Source organism: Anser cygnoides, chromosome 1 (assembly GCF_040182565.1).
Source record: "Anser cygnoides isolate HZ-2024a breed goose chromosome 1, Taihu_goose_T2T_genome, whole genome shotgun sequence".
In the NCBI taxonomy this organism is placed as follows: Eukaryota; Metazoa; Chordata; class Aves; order Anseriformes; family Anatidae; genus Anser; species Anser cygnoides.
The window spans coordinates 93,262,523-93,281,755 of NC_089873.1; the positions used below are offsets into that span (position 1 = coordinate 93,262,523).

At 41.1% G+C, this 19,233-nt stretch overlaps 1 protein-coding gene and 1 long non-coding RNA gene across 4 annotated transcripts in view; one reads left to right on the forward strand and one right to left on the reverse strand.

Moving 5' to 3' along the window:
- Positions 1-4,943, reverse strand: part of ALCAM (activated leukocyte cell adhesion molecule) — a 117,310-nt gene extending 112,367 nt beyond the window's left edge. The window contains exon 1 of the mRNA XM_048057229.2: positions 4,659-4,943. Coding sequence (XP_047913186.2) covers positions 4,659-4,740 — 82 coding nt within the window. The 5' untranslated portion in view covers positions 4,741-4,943. The remainder of the gene's footprint in view (positions 1-4,658) is intronic.
- Positions 4,944-4,981: 38 nt separating this feature from the next.
- LOC106038858 (uncharacterized) overlaps positions 4,982-19,233 on the forward strand; it is a 93,075-nt gene continuing 78,823 nt past the window's right edge. For all 3 annotated transcript variants that reach the window (XR_010833727.1, XR_010833728.1, XR_010833729.1), the window contains exons 1-2: positions 4,982-5,104; positions 16,574-16,688. This is a non-coding gene — a long non-coding RNA (uncharacterized lncRNA). The remainder of the gene's footprint in view (positions 5,105-16,573; positions 16,689-19,233) is intronic.

Here is a 19,233-nt window from a genome sequence, read left to right on the forward strand (position 1 = left end):
TCCTTCCACAATAAGAGGTTAACTATACATAGTACGACCTAATTGAAAACAGATGATGCAGATACACAGACTGTGGAAACACTCATTAAATCACTGACTGCACTTTTTGCTTGTTATCAGGGAAACAGCTTAGTACTTCCATTGCTATTGAAAGCACTTCAAATGCTTTCTAACCAAACATTACAGAACTGTTCTAACCCCTGATAACCTCCAAAAATCATACCCTAAAGCTGCATGCACTTTCCATCTCCACAGTTTTATCAATTTCTCCCTTTTTTCCTCCCAAAAAAGGAATATTTCTTATCAACAAAAAAATACCAGCTCAGGAGAAAGAGGAGTTGTTTTAATAAATAAATACTTATTTGCCTTTCTAGAGACCTGTATCTATGATAAGGAAAGCAATTTTATCTCAAGCTAGGCAGATATTCCTCAAACGAGCCGCCACCTTAGAGCAGTGGATTAACATCCACTTGGGTAGGATCGACTATGATTCAAACCACCCTCAACAGAACACATTGAAAAAGAAGAAAACCAAGCAAAAAAAAAAAAAGAAAAAAATCAGAAAAGGAAAAAAAAAAGGATAGAAACTTGATCTGATTGCTGCCAGCAGTGGATTGTCAGCACACTAGCTGTGCTTCAATCTCTTATATAAAGAGATGAGATTCATTTTCAAGCATATTAGAGACAGAAATGTACAGCCTCCTTTAATATTCATACTGTTCTTAATAGGGAGAAGATACCAAGATAAAGAATGTGTAGGTCAAAGCCTTGTCTTCAGGGAAGATAATTTCAAATCAAGGGGAGTGCTCAAATCAAATGAACTAATGTTCACTTTTCCCTGGAAAAAATCACGTTCTGCTCGAGTCAATTCTAATTATCACCCCACAGCATTTACACTTCTTGAAGATTCTCTCATTCGAGCATTGGTGCATGGAAGCATAACTATTTTTCTTGAAAGCAGAGGAGCTCAAGAGAAACCAGCATGTTGCAACAGGTGCTCAATTCTCTTACAGGCACTACCTTACAGTTTACATACATCTTCTATTAAAAAAAATGTATTACCAAAATAAAGAGCTATCTACCAGACAACCCAGAAGAACCTTGAGGAGCACTGAACAGAGATCATGGGGTTTATGTACAGCAGTATCTCTCAAAAGCCGGTACATAAAGTCTAGCCATGTATCAGAGTCTCCAGAATTGAACAAGACCATACTAAAAAACATTACTAGTGGTATGAAAACACAGTTTCCACAGTCAGTGTGGTAATATAAAGAAAAAAAAAGGTGAAGGTGTGAAACAGCAGTGGAACAACAGCACTGCAAACCAGACCCAGAGCCAGCCTACCTCTGATTATCATGATTATGGTCATATAGTGCGGGTCACAAAAAACGGAGATCAAATATTAATCATCAACTATCAGGAAATTTTGTTATGAGTTGGAGCTCCTACAGAGTCAACTCATTTGGTCTCTCAACTGTAAATGGGTTCAAAGTGCATCCAGACAGGCCTGGCTCCCCCACAGCCAGCTCCCTGCTTTGCAATCTGTTTTTGTTTCGCTACAGGCTCAATAATCAGCCCCAAATAACTCCAACTGTCCAAAAAATAATAAAAAATACTCTCCATAAAGTCCCCATGGTAGTAATCTAATAAAACCCCATGGTGGTGGAATATGGTACGGCTGGTAAGCACATTAAAACTATTGCCACTACAGTAATCCTTGTTTTTACATTAGGTCCTTTGGTACCACGTGTTAAAAGATATGACATTTGGAAAATCTGCAGCAAGCACTCAACAGCACAAGACTACAAACCACATTACAGAAGTAGGGTATCTGTAAGAAAATGGAGAAGATAGGCTTATCCTGATTGCACAGATGTAATTTGCATTATGTAAAGTAATGGCATTTTCTTCATTTTCCCCTTCATGCGTCAGCTTGCACAGATATTAGAGATTCAGTTCCCCCAAACTTTCAGATGGAGATAAACCAACAAATAGTTTTAGTTCTAGAATTAAGACAGCTGAAACTGTTTTCCCTAGGGTTACAGGTTAGTGTCCTAGATTGCTTTCACTAAAGAGAATGGATGGTACTGTAACTAGGGGTATTTACTCTAGCACAGCTTATTTCCACCTCCCAACCTATCTTGGCATTAAACATGACTTACCACAGAGGTATTTATCCTAAGAACGTAACAAAATGTATTTTTTTCAGTTAAAAAAAAATGGGCTGGGTCCTTTAAGGAACTGAAGGATTTAGTTTCATTCACTCTGAAATTTCAGAGACCTACAGACCTAGATGATTTCTATTATTGCTTTCTGCCTTATGAGAAGTGCTAGAAAACCAGCAGACAAGGGGACAGCACAAGAAGAAAAGAACATGTTGCAAGACTTTTCTAGTATATTCTTACCAAAAGAAGAAACAAAAGGTTTTATAAACAAGTCAAACACTTCCCAAAACAAATGATTTAACAACTCCTAGCTCACTTAAAAACAAGTCTGTTTGTGTACTGGACTACAGAAACAGCGTATCAAAATAAATATGTACCAAACACCATATGGAGGTTTCCTCACCCCAGTGTCAGAAAAGTCATGTGAACTCCAGATCTTAGTACAGAAAACCGGTTTCCTTAGATCAACATCATGCCAGATATACCAGGAGGAAAAAAAAAAAAAAAGAGCCAGGAGTGAGAACACAGTAAGCATCCTGCAAATGAGAAGACTACATACTGCAGTCTTACTACCATTACACAATACAGTAGTATGCAACCAATCTTTAGTAACAGGACACGAAACGAGAGGCTCATCCTTATAATTATCATCCACTAGAAAGCAGGAGGGAGGAGGAAGCATCACAGAGATTGTGGTTAGCTCTTGATTAAGAGTTGACTTTTCCCACATACAGTCGTCTTCTCCAGAAGAGCCTGAGATTTTAATTGGTATTCTTATTTAGTCTGACCTACAGTTAGACTCCTGGCACCAAACCAGGATTTGGACCACCTCTCTCTTTTTAAATGGAGAACTACCTAGGCAGTATATTCTGAGATGAAAACCTCAATGTTTCTCACAGGAATTCCCAACCAGCCTAAGTATTGCTGGAGAAACCTACACTTGATGCATGTCAACTTTTAATATGCTTTTAATATCTTACCTATTGCTTTCCATATGCAAACCTGAAATGGAACTGCCAAAAAGCCAACCGTAGTGAGAGAGTAATATATCCAGAATTTGTGGTGAATGACAGCAAATCAGAATGAAACAGCTGAGATAGCAAGGAGAAAGAGATATGAAATACAGAGTAATACCAAAATCTTTTGAAAGATACTGTGTTTTTTAAGTATCTTTTGTCCTCAGCACAATAAATCGAGAACTAGAGGCTCAAATCAGTTTTCCCAGCATTTGCAGTATGGCTGGGAAAGTTTTCTAAGCTGGGGTGGGGCTGTTTTCTGCCCCTGTTTATCTGCCTGCATTGTGAGCAGTTACCCCGAGCTTCTCATTGAGAGGGCAAGGAAGAAATGAAGGGCAGAGAGAGCTAGGTTTGCCTAGAGAAACGGTTTATCTCTAACCTATTTATGTAATAGCTGGTCAAGTTCCATTTTTTATAGACCTCTATCAATGCAACCCTTGAGGTAAAGTATTTTTATGATTCAGATTTCCTTCAGCAGGGAAATGTAGACAGCCACACAGTCGGTAGGATCATTTCTTATTTACGTTGGAGGAAAGTGGGACAAAACTCTCTACAGGGGACACGTCTTGCTTCTCAGCTGAGGTGCTTATCTCTCTGGATGCTCCGCATGACTTCAAAATTTCATGAAACGCACAATCCTTCCCGAAGAGTTTCTCTACATCACATAAATCGGCATTCACTGTACTCTGCCACTGAGACTTACATATGTAAGTCTTACGGTGATTATGTGCTGCAACGCCAAGGCAAAAACCCAGCACAACAGCTCGACGTATCGCTTACGCTTCTCCTATTGCTTCTGGGTCTGTTTGGAGCTTTTACTTAAAACTATTCTAATAGGAAATTAAAGCTTTGGCAGCCTCGCTACGCTGGCATAGCTGGTTTCCTACTTACCCAAAGCTCGCACTAAATAAACGCAATTACAGCAGTGGAGGAAAAGGGCTCCTAAAGGGCTGTTCTGCGGTGCGGTGAGGACACGCTGCCTGCACACGGCCAGCCGGAGAGCACGTAGTACCACGGCAGGGGCCGGGAGCGAGACAAAAAAAAAAAAAAGCCAACTCCAAGCCTTGTGCAAAGCCCGAGCCCTCGCAACAGCCGGCACATCCAGGCAGAGGCACCCCTCTAGAGCAATGCAGAGCGCTACCACGGGCTGACGCTCTTTCTACAGGAATAACCCAGCCGGCTCTCTACGGCGAATGCAGAACTCCTCACTTCGCGGCTTCTCTCCCTCAGACTTTCACACTCTCGGCATTTACAAAATAAAATAAAATAAAATAAATACAGCCGACGGACGCCTCGCCACCAAGACGCTCCCCGAGCGACCCCCGGAGGGGAGGTCGCGGTCCCCTCGAGCGAGCCTCCGGGAGGCTCCCGACCGCTGCCTCCCCTCGGAGGTTTTTGGGGCGGAGAAGGGGTCTGGGAGCGGGGAGAGGAGCCGGGCTGCCCCCCGAGCTAGCGGCCGTCCGAGTTAGCGTCTCACCTGGCGGCAGGCAGAGGGCTCCGAGCAGCAGGAGGAGGCTGAGCAGCGGGCGGAGGCTGCGGGAGGCGCGGGGCTCCATCATCCCGCCTGCCCGCCGCGGGACCGGCAGCAGGAGGAGGAGGAGGAGGAGGAGGAGGAAGAAGAGGAGGAGGAGGAGGCGGCCTTCTTCCCTCCCGCCGCCCAGCGCGGAGGCAGGTTGAGCCGCGGCGAGGCTGGGAGGCCGGCGGCGGAGGCTCGGCGGAGTCCCGGGAGCCGAGGAGGGCTCGGAGCAGCGAGCGGCTCGGCGGCGGGGCAGGTGGCGGCAGCCGAGCGGCGCTCCAGGACTGAGAGCGGAGGCCGGGAGGAGGAGCCCGGCCTCGGCGCCTCCCCGAGCCGGCCCCCCCGGGGAGGAGAGGGGTGGGTTCGGCTCCCAGACCCCCCAGCCCGGGCGGGGAGGTGCTGCCGAGGTGGGTACGGGGGAAAGGGAGCTCTCCTTTCCGCGCTCTGCTCGCTGCTTCGGTTCGTCCGCCGCTTCTGCGGAAAGCGACGAGCTGGGTGCTGAGCGCTGCTTTTTGGTTCAGCTGCTACGGCCAGACGGCGGTGCGGCGGAGGGCTGGGAGAGGGGAAGGGAGGAAGGGGGAAATAAGCGCCCTGCAGGCACCCGGTGCCTTCCCTCGGCTCGCACCGCGCCGTGTGAGCAGCCTGCAGCCCCAGCCGGCGTCTGAAGCGAGCCCGCTGTCTGTCCGGCACCCACCAGGGTGAATAATGCACGGCATGCGGCCGTCCCCCGGGGACTTTCTGCTAGTGAAATCCAAAGTGATGAGAGCTCTGACTTGCTTCGCCATGTGACGATGCGAACTTTTAGACAGGAACTTCCCCCAAAGTCCTGGAAATCAAAGACAAGCTGTTTATTCTGCAAACGTGTTTGCTCTTCTCAAAACGATTTTCACGATGACTAAAAACTAAGCACGCTCACCGTGGCACAGGGAAGGTTTAAATGAGCACAGCCTGTGCTTTTTTTTTTCCTCGTGTACTGCACTTGTTTCCAGTAAAATGGGGTAAGGATGTTTCACTTGAGGTCTAAAGCAGTGCCTTCAATTCACACCATCCTTCTGTCTTTCCACATTACCAGTACTACCCTTCTTATTTCTAAGTCATGCCACACAATCAGTTTAAAAAGTATTTTACTTTCTATATTTGCTGCTCATCAAGCTCTGCCATCCTTTGTTTTCTGAGGAGATTTCTCTCAATGAGCGTTTTACTAAGCAGAGTACAAAAAATGCTACTTTTAAGATCAAGAATCTTTTTGTCTTCCTTTTAAAGCCGCTTTCTGTTTCCAATTCAGGGCTGGTTGTTTTTTTTTTTTTTGTTGGTTTGGTTTGTTTTTTTGTTTGTTTTTTGTTTTTTTTCTGCTTTCTTGTATGTTTAAAAGCAGTGCTGAGTACTGATTAGTAGGGATATTCAGTAATTTTATTGCTGTAGAGCCTGGAGACCCCTCAAAATCTCAAGAGGCATTGTATAGAATTACCTTGAGGTGACCACCTAATCTAGTTCAAAGTTGTTTTTCCTCTTGTTTTTTATCTTCTAGTATGTGCTGGTTTGGTAACAGCTCGGGCTCCATTACGTGTTAAGGGCCTAATGCTGCCTTCTTTATTGATATGGACAAGCCTGTTAAAGCCAATGGGATTGTGGACGGGAGAAAAGATTGAAAAGTCAAACTCTAAATATGATCCAAACGCAAGCAAAGAGAGAAGAGGGCTTGTAGGCCAGAATAATGGTGCACTAGGTGTATGTTTTGTTTTGAGCATGATAATAGTGAGTTCAATTTGTCAGGATCAAACAAATACATGGATTGCTTTGCAGGATTAGAGAAGTAAATAATGCCCAAGCACCTTGTTTTTAAAGCAGATGACTAACTGTTCCCTCATTTGCATCAAAATAACAAATAGTATGTTTTCTGTCAGTGGGAGCAAGGATGAGGAAATCTTTGTGAATGTGGCAAATAATTTCCAATGGCACGGTGCAGTGACTAAAAGGTGAGCTATAGAACTGCGCCTTTCAAACAGCCAAAACTTACATCGTCATTTTACAATTTATGCTCACAATAATGTTCAAAAAAATTATTTGATGACTCTTCTGCTCTCGTGTCAATTCTGAATGTGTTGTTAAAAGTCTGTAAGAAATATGAGAAATGCGGAAGGTAACATTATGGGTGTAATACTGAAATCAGAAGCATGATTTGTTTTGGGTTTCCCTCACTACTTTGTCATTTCTCTTCAAAGCTGTTTCTACCTTTCACTTGAAAGGAGCTCTTTGAATTCTGAGTAAATAGAAAACATCTCAAGCTCAGATTACTCAAATGTTTTGATAACTTTACAGGAATTTAAGTGTGATTAGAAATTGTCAATATAATTATTAAATATATCTTTATGTGCTATGTCATTTAAAACGTCCTCAATATTGAGATTTGTAATTAATTCCTTTAATGTCTATTGGGCTGACAGAATATAGGTTTGTTTTTTTACAATTTATTTTCTTGGGGCACGCTCCTGTTCCCACTGAAGTTAATGGGAGTATGAGTGAGTCACTGATCTATTGGGAAAACAGCAACTGCCTGGCTTTACTGTCCAAAGTAAACATTTTTTTGAAGGAGTTAAAACAGTTACTAGTATAATTTTTTTTTCTTCTGTAGAAAATAGCACTGTGTTTCAAAAGCACTAATAATAAAAAAAAAAACTCTTTGATATATGCTTAATCCTATCAAACCATAGATTTTGTATTTATGTGACAGAGTGGATTAAAAATGTAATCCATTAATAATAGACTGTGCATCATAACAATGAGTTTTTGCTGAGCTGAAATACCATTTTCCATTTCCAACATATGTGTAAAATAGTTCCTTTGGGAGCAAATCCTTAGCACTAATAGTACAGAATACTGTCAACTAGAGCAATGCTCGAGACACCTGGTAATTTAATCCATTGTTAATACCGAGTGAGTAAACTTTAGTCTTGGGTGGTTGTTAACATCATGACAATGAAACAGTACATGCTATTTTGGCTCAGCATGCAGTGGTGCGTTCTGCAAAATGGAAGTCTTATGTTGTTGAAATTGTCCCTGAGCCTTAAGCAACCACCAAATGCAATGTCCAGCCTTGTGTTTCTGTAAGTTTAGTTCAGTCAGTTTAACTGGATGCTGTTAAATTAAAGGTATTACTTCAGGAGATACATATATGCATATGGGTCTTGTCATTTGTGTTGGTATTCATTGCGACATTTTTTTTTAAACCAAGGATTAAACACGAATGTAACCTATGCTGCCAGTTACAACGCTGCTATATGCAGCTGCCGTCAGTGAATTATCTGGGATTTGGGCCACATTTTTTATGACAGCTGGGAAATCCACAAGGTGCTTCTTGCTCCCTTAGGCACCTGAGTACCTTTACACACCAGGCTCTGCAAATCTCAGCGAAAGCACGTTGAAGTTGAGTGCAGGCTTTCTGATGACTTTGCTTGATTAAGGGATGAGCCCTGGTAGAACAGTCTTGTTTGTCAGGAGTTATTCTGCATTGCTCAGTATCAGCACATGAGGATAACTGATAGCAAAGTCCATCCAAACTAGATGAACTGTGTGTGGCAGAGAGTGTCTTTGGGTTGTAAGGTGTTTCAAACAAAGTGCAGGATGCAAGTAGAAAATGGACTAAACACAGACTTGGGCTAAAGATCAGCTGTGGCCAATCTTAGCACAGAAGAAAGTTTACTGACCAGGGTTTCAGCAAGTATCTGCAGATTTAGCTGACTTGGATCAAAGTAAATGAGACACAAATATTTGGACTGAATGAATAAATAAACAAACAAACCTAACGAATTGCAGTGGAATAATAGTTGGAATCTGTGTTTCCAATATTTCTTCACTGCAGAAATGATCCCACTCAAAACAATCAGCAAATGGCTGACAGTATTGTTATTATAGTCATCAGCATAGCAATTAGGCTTTGGAAACAAATTTATTTTCCTATTATCCATGTCCAATGCACCTGTTTTTACATAATTTAACTAAAGGACCAGTACTGTACAAACATTCATTAAAATGATATTACGCTTACATTATATACAAAATATCCAGAATGCCTTCAGCTGAGACAGTTTTCAGAAAACATGAGTGAGAGGTGGGAGGAAGACATTTGAAAAATCAGTGGTGATTATTGTCTTTAAAAGTTTGTGATTTGCCTTTGAAAAAAGAAAGGAAGAAAAGAAAAATACCAGCTTAGAAGCAGCTCTTGTGCACAAGAAGTATAAGTAGAGCCCAAGTGGCTTGACATGTTAACTGAGAAGTTCATAAAAAACAAAACCAATCCAGTTCTTCAAGTTGCACCAGTATATATCAACTTTGGTGGCCACCTTCTCACCTTTTACGAAATCTTCTTGCAATTCCCTTTTCCTCAGTCTTCTTTAAAACAGGTTTGAGGCAGGTAAAAGCAGTTTTCAGGTTTCAGGTCTCTTTTTTTCATTATGAAAGCCACTCTAGAGAGTGAAGAATTGTTTTTGTATGAAAATCCCATAGCGTACACAACAGCACATGTGAAGCATAGCTCTGATAAAGTATCAGAGATGTAAAATAGCTATAATACAAGGAATGAGATTGTTAGCACTGCTAAAATGATTGCTCTGTGTTTCCACATTCTCAGCGTCCACGGGGCCAAATTCTGTGACTTTCCATGCCTTCTAGTCCTTGGTGGTACTTGACTATAACAGGAAAACACCTTAATCAACACCTATAGGAACTGACCACCCCCATACTAAGGAGCATCCTTGACGAGACATGTCTCATTCTGCCAGAAAGCACCCTGCAAACACTTCTGCAACATCTGGCTTGCACTGCTGGCATGCCATGAGGGAGCAAAAAAGTGCATAGTGCCATGTGATTTCAGAGGATGTTGGGTTTCTTTGTCCTATTTGGTGGCTCCAGCCAGCTCCTGATGCTTGCCCAAGGTTGGTCTGTTGGTCTGTCTGCACAGAGGCTGGACTTCCATGTGTCTCAAGCAGCAAGGAGCACAGTTTTCAGAGAGACAATCAGAGAATCATTAAGGTTGGAAAAGACCTTCAAGATCATCTGGTCCAACCATCCCCCTACTACCAATGTCACCCACTAAACCATGTCCCTAAGCACCATGTCCAGCCTCTCCTTGAACACCTTCAGGGATGGTGATGCCACCACTTCCCTGGGCAACCCGTTCCAGTGTCTGACCACTCTTTCTGAAAAGAAGTGTCTCCTAATTTCTAACCTAAACCTCCCCTGGCACAAGTTAAGTCCATTCCCTCTACTCCTATCAGTAGTTATTTGTGAGAAGAGGCTTACCCCCAGCTCCTCACACCTTCCTTTCAGGTAGTTACAGAGAGCAATAAGGTCTCCCCTGAGCCTCCTCTTCTCCAGACTAAATAACCCCAGTTCCCTCAGCCGCTCCTCACAGGACTTGTGCTCCACACCCCTCACCAGCCTCGTAGCCCTTCTCTGGGCACGCTCCAGGGCCTCGATGTCTTCTTGTAGTGAGGAGCCCAAAACTGAACACAGAGGACATAAGCCTTGCTGGCTTCAGAAGGCTCCACCATTACCACCACCCCACCACCACCCCCCAGCTGGCAGGCGAAGCCCCTGAGCGCAGCTCAGCCCCAGCAGCGCTCCAGCCACCATCTTAGGCCTCATGAGGGCCCCGTCACAGAGAGGTACGGGCCCACCAGGGGTGGCTTGGGCGCCATAGCCAGGTATGAGGAGACCGCCTGGTGCCTCCCAGGAGCTCCTGGGGACACAGGGGGACACGAAGGGACACGAGGGGACATAGAGATGGACACGCAGGGACACACGGGGGACACGGGACCCCGAGACAGCAGCTGCCCCCCTGCATTCCTCTCAGCCCCAGAAGAGCTCAGGTTGCGCTCTGGGCACAGGGGCCTTTTCACAGGGCTGTTCATGATGGAGTGCAGTGGGGCTGGTCTTGGTATCAACCTCACATGAAAACATCCCCCCTTCTGTTTTATCACTGTCACTCTTAGTTATGACTTGAACTAACTTGATTCTTGCAAGGTCAGCTCTGTCATAACAGTGCTACCAAATCTGGGCCTCTGTTGCCTGATTCCACCCCTGCTGCCAGTGCAAGTGCAGACAGCACCCTGGCAAAGCAACAGAGAAGACTGGAGGCCCTTTCTGGCCAACATCCTCCTTCTATCTCTGTTACCATGCTGTCAGTCAGACAGCAATCTGAAAGCGTTTTGATATGTGACACTAGATGAGCTGGTGTAGGAGCTGGTGTTGGGACAGTATTGGGAGTGCCAAAACAGCTTCTGGAGTGTGGGATAGTGCGAATGAGGGCTCTGGAGCCCAGCAACAATGGATGAGGCCACAGGTACCCTCTCCCACATCAACTCCAGAATATATTACTATATTCAAAATTAATTTTGTCGTACTTTTAACAGAAACTATGCCTGGTTTTGGTGCAAAATTTCAAATTCTTACTTGAATCACTGATTTCTGTATGAGCCATGTAATTTTAAAAATCTGCTTGATCAAATCTAATCAGAATACTGATGCAGAGCAATTTTTCATCTCAGGGTCTTACACTGATTAAGCCTCAAATCATGACACCTTTGTAAGGTAGATACTCAAATACCTTTCACTTTGGTCCTGCCTTTCATTTGAGGAATTCAGATATGCTTGGCAGCATAGGACAATAGAGAAGATTCTGAAGCCTAGAGAGATGAGCAATTTACCCAGATCTACTTAAAAAAGAAATGGCAAGTTAAGGGCAAAATTCAGAGTTCCTGAGTCTCCTTCATCTACCATGAAACTAAAGACACTTTTTATACATTGTGTTAGATCTAATTTGTGAATGTTTCATTTATTTACAAATGTAAAGATTGCATAGTAATGCTGGTAGTCAAGTCAGTGAAATGCAGCTGCCTGTAGCAGTTAGTGTGCTCGTGCTTAATTTTCAAACCTAACAAAGGGGAGGGAACTCATTCAGAGCAGTCATGCATCACAGCGTGTTGTGGATGTTCTCCTTTGCATTATGAAAACAACCAAGAAAAAAATGGAGAAGAATGGAAAGATATGGGGTATGTTTAATAGAAAGTTTAGAAGTCAACAAGTGAAAGAAGAGAAAGGGAGTCTGGTTTATAGCTCATTCTGACCAGCAGACCATTGCCATGTCTGTAGGGGAAAGCAGGGAAACAACCCTCTAGTCCTATCTCATCTCTCCATAATTCTTAGCTATGATAAAGAAGAAAATACACAAGGACATAATGATAACAGAAGCAAGATCCAAGTCTAGAAATCTGAAATGGAAAGGAAGAATAAGGGAACAAAAGAGTAAAGGTTAACTTAGAAAAATAAATGATAATGATGTTTTTAAGGTCTACTTATTGCTACTTTTTCTCAAAGTATTTCAGCATCTTGCTTTATAAATAGTACAATTGATATGAGAGGAATTCTTGACAGGATATAATTTTATAGTGATTGCAAAGTAGGTGATTTGGGACAAATCCTTGGCTGGTCTGAGCCTTCATTCGATTCATCTAAGCAGAGACCAAGTGTTTTTAGGTCTGCTTGCAGCCAAAGGAAAAAAAAAAAAAAGAAAGAAAAAAAGAAAGAAAAAAAAAGTGAAATTCCAAGCAGCTTGGAGGTCTCTGTGTGGAAGAGGCACAGAACAGCAGACAGCCTGGAGCCTTTCATGCCTACTCAGGGCTTACTGGAACCAAAGAAAATTTCTTACCCCTTCTTTGGAAGTGATTTTCTTCCCTTCTTCTCTAGAGCAAACCAAAGAACTTGGATCAACGGTTGAAGACTGATGAGTTAATGTTGAATAGCACAGGTGTATTGGCTGCACCACGCTTCAGAGTTCAGCTCCTTCAAAGAACTCCTCTGGGAGATTCACCAAAATAAGAACTGAAAAGGAAGAGTTAAAATAGATGTAGTACTGGATTCCCACCGGTTTGCGATTCTAGCAAACTGGATTCTGTACATCCCAAACCTGGACAGTTTCCCTGTGTGACAGGTATTACATCAAACCCTCCTTATCAGTTTTTCCCTCCAGTCTTGTTATTAGTAGCACACCGTCTCATGCTGCATGCCTTTTAACATGAGTAGCTTTCATTCATTAACTTGTAGGAGAGGGTCAGCAGGAAATCAATGATGCTTTTTTATCTAGCCGTATGCGAAACCATTTAAATGAATCCACTGACTACGTTCCAGCATTGCAATTTCTTCCCTGCAACCTTTATTGCAGTGTGTCTGCCCCTGCTTGTGCAGCATCAGCACTTGCAGATTAGAAAGAGAGAGGCTTTTCTCAGTTTTCCTGAGAAAACAAAAGCAGTTGCCTCTTCCCAGCCTGCTAGTTACCCAGGGTAGGGATGAGCCTGCCTCAGGGGACTGACACACCATGTGTCCATCACATGTGCCTTAGAGCCATGTTGTTGAACAGTCAGTTTCGTGGCAAAATTCCTTTGATCTTCTGTTCTTTAACTGGATATCTGTGCCAAGGCTAACTTTGTAATTTTTATTTTATTTTATTTTATTTTATTTTATTTTATTTTATTTTATTTTATTTTATTTTATTTTATTTTATTTTATTTTATTTTATTTTATTTTAATGCTTGAAGATTGAAAGGCTTTTAAGACAAGACTGTTTGGATTACAGGACAACTTAGGGGGGGAAGTACTGGAATATCTCTCATATACACAGTGCTGGTTCCTCAGAAAGTAAATTTAGCCCTCAGGAAGAAGGATGCAGTGATTATAAATGTTGAAAATATATTTTTATTATCAAATCAATAGAAATGTGCCAACAGATTTGAAGGAGAGGAGGGACAGGAAGTGGGTTGTGGGAGTAAACCATGTAGGAGTGATGATTATTATACAATATGTTGCATCAAAACAGCAACAGAAGTGTCCAAAGTGACTGGACTCCCTTTAAATAGCTTTTGCTATTCCAAAGTAAGGTAAAACTCTGGCTACAGGGAGTTTACAGATTAAATACACAGGATGAGAAAAGAATGGCTGAAGGGAAAATAAAACATTATTCTTATTTTACGAATGGGGCAACGAGGCATCATGAGATTGACGTGATTCTCTGGAGAAAGAAATTTTTAAACTTAAATGGCCCTAAGTCTGCATTTTTGCATATGTCAAAAATCACAGAAAAGATGTTCTATAAAAAAAATACAGAACAGTTCATCCTTAAAAAAGAAGAAAATTGTAGGATCCATCTAGAAATACATTTTTTAAAATGTTGCCAATCTACTGTAGCAAATATTTCAGGATTGAATAAAAATGCATCCACATTAAAAGATGGCCAATAAAATATCGTCCTGTTTTAGTTGAATAGTTTACACTATTCTGCACATTACATTTTAACATTAAAGCAAAAAGTATAGGAAAAACAATAGAATCAAACTTGAAGAAACTCTTGATTTGCAGAAACTAAAGCTGGAGATATATTTCGATAAAAATTACCTTTTCATTATCTTCAGGAAACTGTGAAGATGTCTTTGGGAAGGAGATTTATGACAATGAGTATATTGGCAGAAGATGTAAGCACAAGTTGTCGGATTAGGGACTCACGTTGAGTTGCGTCCCAGAAGATAATACCGGTGGCCGGTGTGTCCTTATTAGATAGGCTAACTGGGGTAGCAGCCCCATGTGCTCCCAGTGGCTAAAATAATCAGTGTGATTGTAGAAGCGGCACTGCAGGGGCCTTTTTCATACAGAGTGCTGAGAGCTTCTGATAAGGATGGATAAAAAATACACATATTTTGCCAATTCTATTTAGTAGTGCTTTGCAACTCAGCGGCTGAAAGACAGTTGTTATTGGCTGTCGCGGGATCAGGCTCTGCAAGAGGTGGCACATCGTGGATTCAAGGTCCTGTTCACATTCTTTCAGTATGTGCTAAAAGGTTATTTGCTAGGGACTGCAGTCAAAAGGGTTCAGACCTGCCCAGCACTAATGTTCTGAAAAATTGCACTTACTAACAATGCACAGAGTCTACCTGTTTTACAAAGGGTAGACTTAACAAAATTTCTCCGCTTTTCCGGCTTGCATTCAAAATAACTTTTTTAGTCCAAAATATTTTTCAGAGGGCAGTTTATTCCCCTGATTGTACTACCTGGAGTTCAGACTTATTTTCAGGCTTACTGCTCACCCTATCCTCCTTTGTCATAAAGTCTCCTGTGTCTCATCTTGACAAGACATTCTTCCCACATCCCATTATCTCTGTTGCTGTTCTCTTCCAGTCCCAGTCCACATGCGTGCTTATCTCTTGGCTTCCCCTGCACTTCTAAATCATTTCTTAGCTTACAGGCAGGTTTCTACCTGTTTGTCCACAGCCAGGCAACCTTCAACTTACCAGTCAGTTTTTCTCCCCACTCTTCTCTGTGCACCTTCCTCTGGCTCTCACCATGAGCATGAACCCTTTGACTCTGGTTGCCACCATACTGAGTTCAGCAGTATGGTATTCTCCTGTTCCTTGGAAATTCAAGTATAGTCTCGTTCATCCCAGAATAACTTGTGTCTCTTCGGCTGATTTTATTTTCTGTGTTGGGCTTTTTCAATTCACTCTGAGCCAAAGGTGCTATATAGTTATTACAAGTAAACAGACTTATTATGGCTTCATATAGTTTTATTGATAGATAATGACATACACAAGATAGCGGTCATGCCAGCTATTCACCAACAAAATTATACATTCAATACATAGTCCAAGATATGAAGATGCATTTGTACAAGGATAAAGATGTTTACAATTATAAGATGCAGAGTAAAGATCTATTTGGTCCTCAAACTATACTTTTGCTTGATGTTCTTTGTAAGACAGTTGTAAAATGTTTTTAAACAAACAAAGGCACATCAGAAAATGAATGCATTAATCAGAGTCCTTGTAGACCTTGCACACATTCACTTACCTGCTCTTCAAGTATAAAAAAACCTGAAAACTGAAACAGGGCAGCAGTGTACAAAATTTCAGCTTTCCTAGAATTGAGGTGGGGTTTTAGAAAGGTATAAGTGGTAGTAGATTGCTGAATTGAATGCTACTATTAAGCAGAAGAGTTTCCACTTTTTTTTTTTTTTAACCACTGCAACTAGTCTTTGCATACACTGTGGACTCTCTTTTTCAAATCATATCACTTTGGAGAAGGATGAACCCCTTGAAAAGCAAAATCCGCTAACAAGGCAACCAGAAGGATTTGAGTCTCTAATCGAGCTCATGCTGAATTAATGTTGCATTTTCAAATGCTGCTTGATGACATGGGGGATGGCACCGCCATACCGTTCTTATATTGTATGAAACAAATTCTGAGATCTTGAGAGGTTCTTAGAGATGGCATCTATCTCTCTAAAATCTGAGTGCCTCTCAAATATATATAAAAAAAAAGAAAAAGAAAAGAATGATAATACTAATGCACAGTTTCTGTGAAGTTCTCATCATACACAGTCCCAACAGTACTTTAAGAAAGGATGGTGGTGTCATTGTTTGCACTTTGCAGATTGGGAAGCTGAGGCAGTGGAGGCAGCGTGCTTGCCCAAATCATCCAATAGGTCTGTAAAAGACTGAGGAACAGCTGCAGTGTCCCGTGAATGCTAATACTGCCCTATAATTTTTACCAACTTGCTTCTTCCTTTGGATGTTGCTTTAGAATAAGCTGTCCACGAGAAAAACTCTTCAAGTGTGCTACTTAGCTCCTCTGAGGGATCTTAACAAGTCTGAATTTGAGCAATTTTAAATCCAAGGCCTCTCTGGTATTGAGTCCTTCATGCCCTTCCCAACACGTATACATGAGGCCTTTGTAGAAGCCATGAGTAATCTGGGAAACAGTTATTAGGGGGTAACACAGCATGCTCATTTACTTTCTTAGCATTAAAAGAAATATGGTCTTTGCTATTTCAATAGCTGTCATCCACAAGGACCAGAATGAAGAGCAGTGAAAGGCTGAGCCAGAGATAACAGAAGGAGAGCACAAGGTCTTTGTGATGAGTATGTCTTCCTATGACAGCAGACTCTCAAGGTATTTATAAAAAAAAAATACTGAATTCCTACAACACCTGACGTTTTAGATAGCGTTGGTTGAAAGTGACTTTCAGCTGTGCATAATGAAATAAACTACAATTGGGTCATTTGGATATTTTCTTTTTAATTTTGATAAAAGCATCTTAGAGATCTTACAGATGTGATCTCTAGGACAGGCTATTAACCTGCAAACAAACTGGATGTAGACAAGGGCATCTGGAAGCTGCAGAGGACAGAAAGACTTTTCCTATTTAGGTACTTGTTGTGTGAATATTGAACGTAATAGTCATTATAATTACTCAAACTTTTTCTGACCTTTTCATCCCAAGGCCCTAAGTCCTGAGAAGAAGATGAGTACTACCATTACCCTTGTTGAACATTAATGGGAAAGTGTAGGTGGAAATGTGACTCTTGGTGTGATTTGGATGGTTGAGGCTGTTCACGGATGAAGGTCTGTAGGAATTGGCTCCTGTTTTTTTCAGAGGAATACCATCTTCCTCATGCAGAGCAGCTGCTGTTGCTGACGACTCCTACTGTTTGAACACATGGAACAAAGCTGCAGTGGGTACCCATGAACGTATATGTGTGTTTATAAGGGAAAGCACAGATTGGAACTCATTTTGGAAATTCCTTCCCCTTCTGATCAACAGTACATTAACTAAAGAGCTAAACCACTCTTTAACAAGTTGGAAAAATGAATGATTCAGTTACAGCTGGTAGGAGGCTGAATATAAAAACAGAATAGTGAGATGTACACTTACATAGTAGTCTTAGTTACTCTTAGTTCTCGTTCTTGTTTTTGGCCTTTTCAGTTATTAGCTTTAGAACTCATTTATTTTATTAAAGTAAATTTGAATAGAATCTATCATTTAACATAAAGCTTTTCCATTAGGATAATCTTCGCATAAGTGCAGTCCAGGGCTAATTTATTTTGGTTATTCAAAAGTACTCCAATGGCATGTTCAAGAGGTGACCCTTGTCCTAACACTCTTGTGGAGAATATGCAAACTGATCTTAATAAACAGATTATTGTAGAGTTTAATATGAATTTGAGAGTTTTAGTTGTCATTAATTTATCTATATCAAAACTTGCCTGGATCATCAAAAGGGAACAGTATTTTTCCATAAATTACTGCTGACCTGAGGAATTATTTATGCACCTACTTAAGTACATTCTGTTTGTATCAAAAATGAAAGAACCATCTTTATAGCTGATTCAAAGAAATAGAGTTTTTGGAAGAATATGTCTTCATTACCTTTTAGCCTAGATACAGCTAACATATGCTGCAAGAAATATTCATGAAATTCTGTAAATGTGTGGTGAGTTAACCTGTTCTGAGCTCCTATTGTTATATTGCTCTCAAAGCCCTAACTAGAACCAGCCGTTTCTGCTGTAGACACACACTGCGTAACAGCATTGCTTTTCTTTTACCATATTGCTAATTGGTGGCTGGCTCCCACTTCCATCCTCAGTGCTTCCAATTTCTGGTAGTCCAAATGGTGTTCACATACTTTAAAGAGATGTCCTTTTGGCAGTACTATCTGCGTGCCACAAGCAAGTTCTCATGGACATTTTTTGTTGCATGGGTTACTTGGCATGCTTCTGGTACTCCAGAAATAATGGCTGTATTTTGCTGGTTTTAAACCAAGTAAAATTCCTGTTTTGTAATGACAAGATAATAGGTTAAATAAGGTTGAAAAAAAAAAAAAGTATTCATTTCAGAACCATTTCTATCTTCACTTTTTTTTTTTTCCCAATTATCCACTATCAATTTGGAAAAAAATAAAAATAAAAAGGTGAATACTATAAACAAAGCAAAGCACTTACGTGAGCATATGTCCTAGTAACAGACTAAAATCTCTATTTTCTGTTGAGGCTGAAACTTTATTTGAACTTTCCACTAATGTTAAATCCATGGTTATCAAACTGTTCTGCAAAACTGTAGGAGTAAGGCAACTATTTTCTTGAGATATTGCTTGTAATTACTGGAAGAGATAGGGACATCAGTAACAATATTCAGAAGATTTATAGTTTGTTTGCTGGTGCATTGAAAAGTAAGTGCAGATCGCTGAGGGTTCTCTGTTATGCGGTCTATGAATTAATGTTGTTATCCATAATTTATTATTCTTCACGTGCTTCTCATCTACATTTAGTTGGTGTAGAGACAGACAGAGTAAGGAGGAGTAAACTTGAAAACATAAGACTTGTTTCATATAATTATCATCTTTACCCTGTCCCTGAAAACAAATAAAAGCCTCTTGTTACTTAAGTATTTTATTGGTATCTTGCTTTAAAAAATTGTGCATACATTCATTAAAATGGAAAATTTTAGCAGCACTCTTTCGTAGCTCTTGTGCCTTCACCAGGATGCTCCTGTGGAAAAACCAAAAGACTGGGAAACGTTATATTGAATTGTGAAGATAGTTCAAATATAGGTATTGCATTAGTGTAATCAATTTATTCTATTTTTCCAAGTATTTACCAAGTATTTTTCATAAATGATGCTTCTCAGATCTAGTGTACAGGTCTCATCTAGTATACT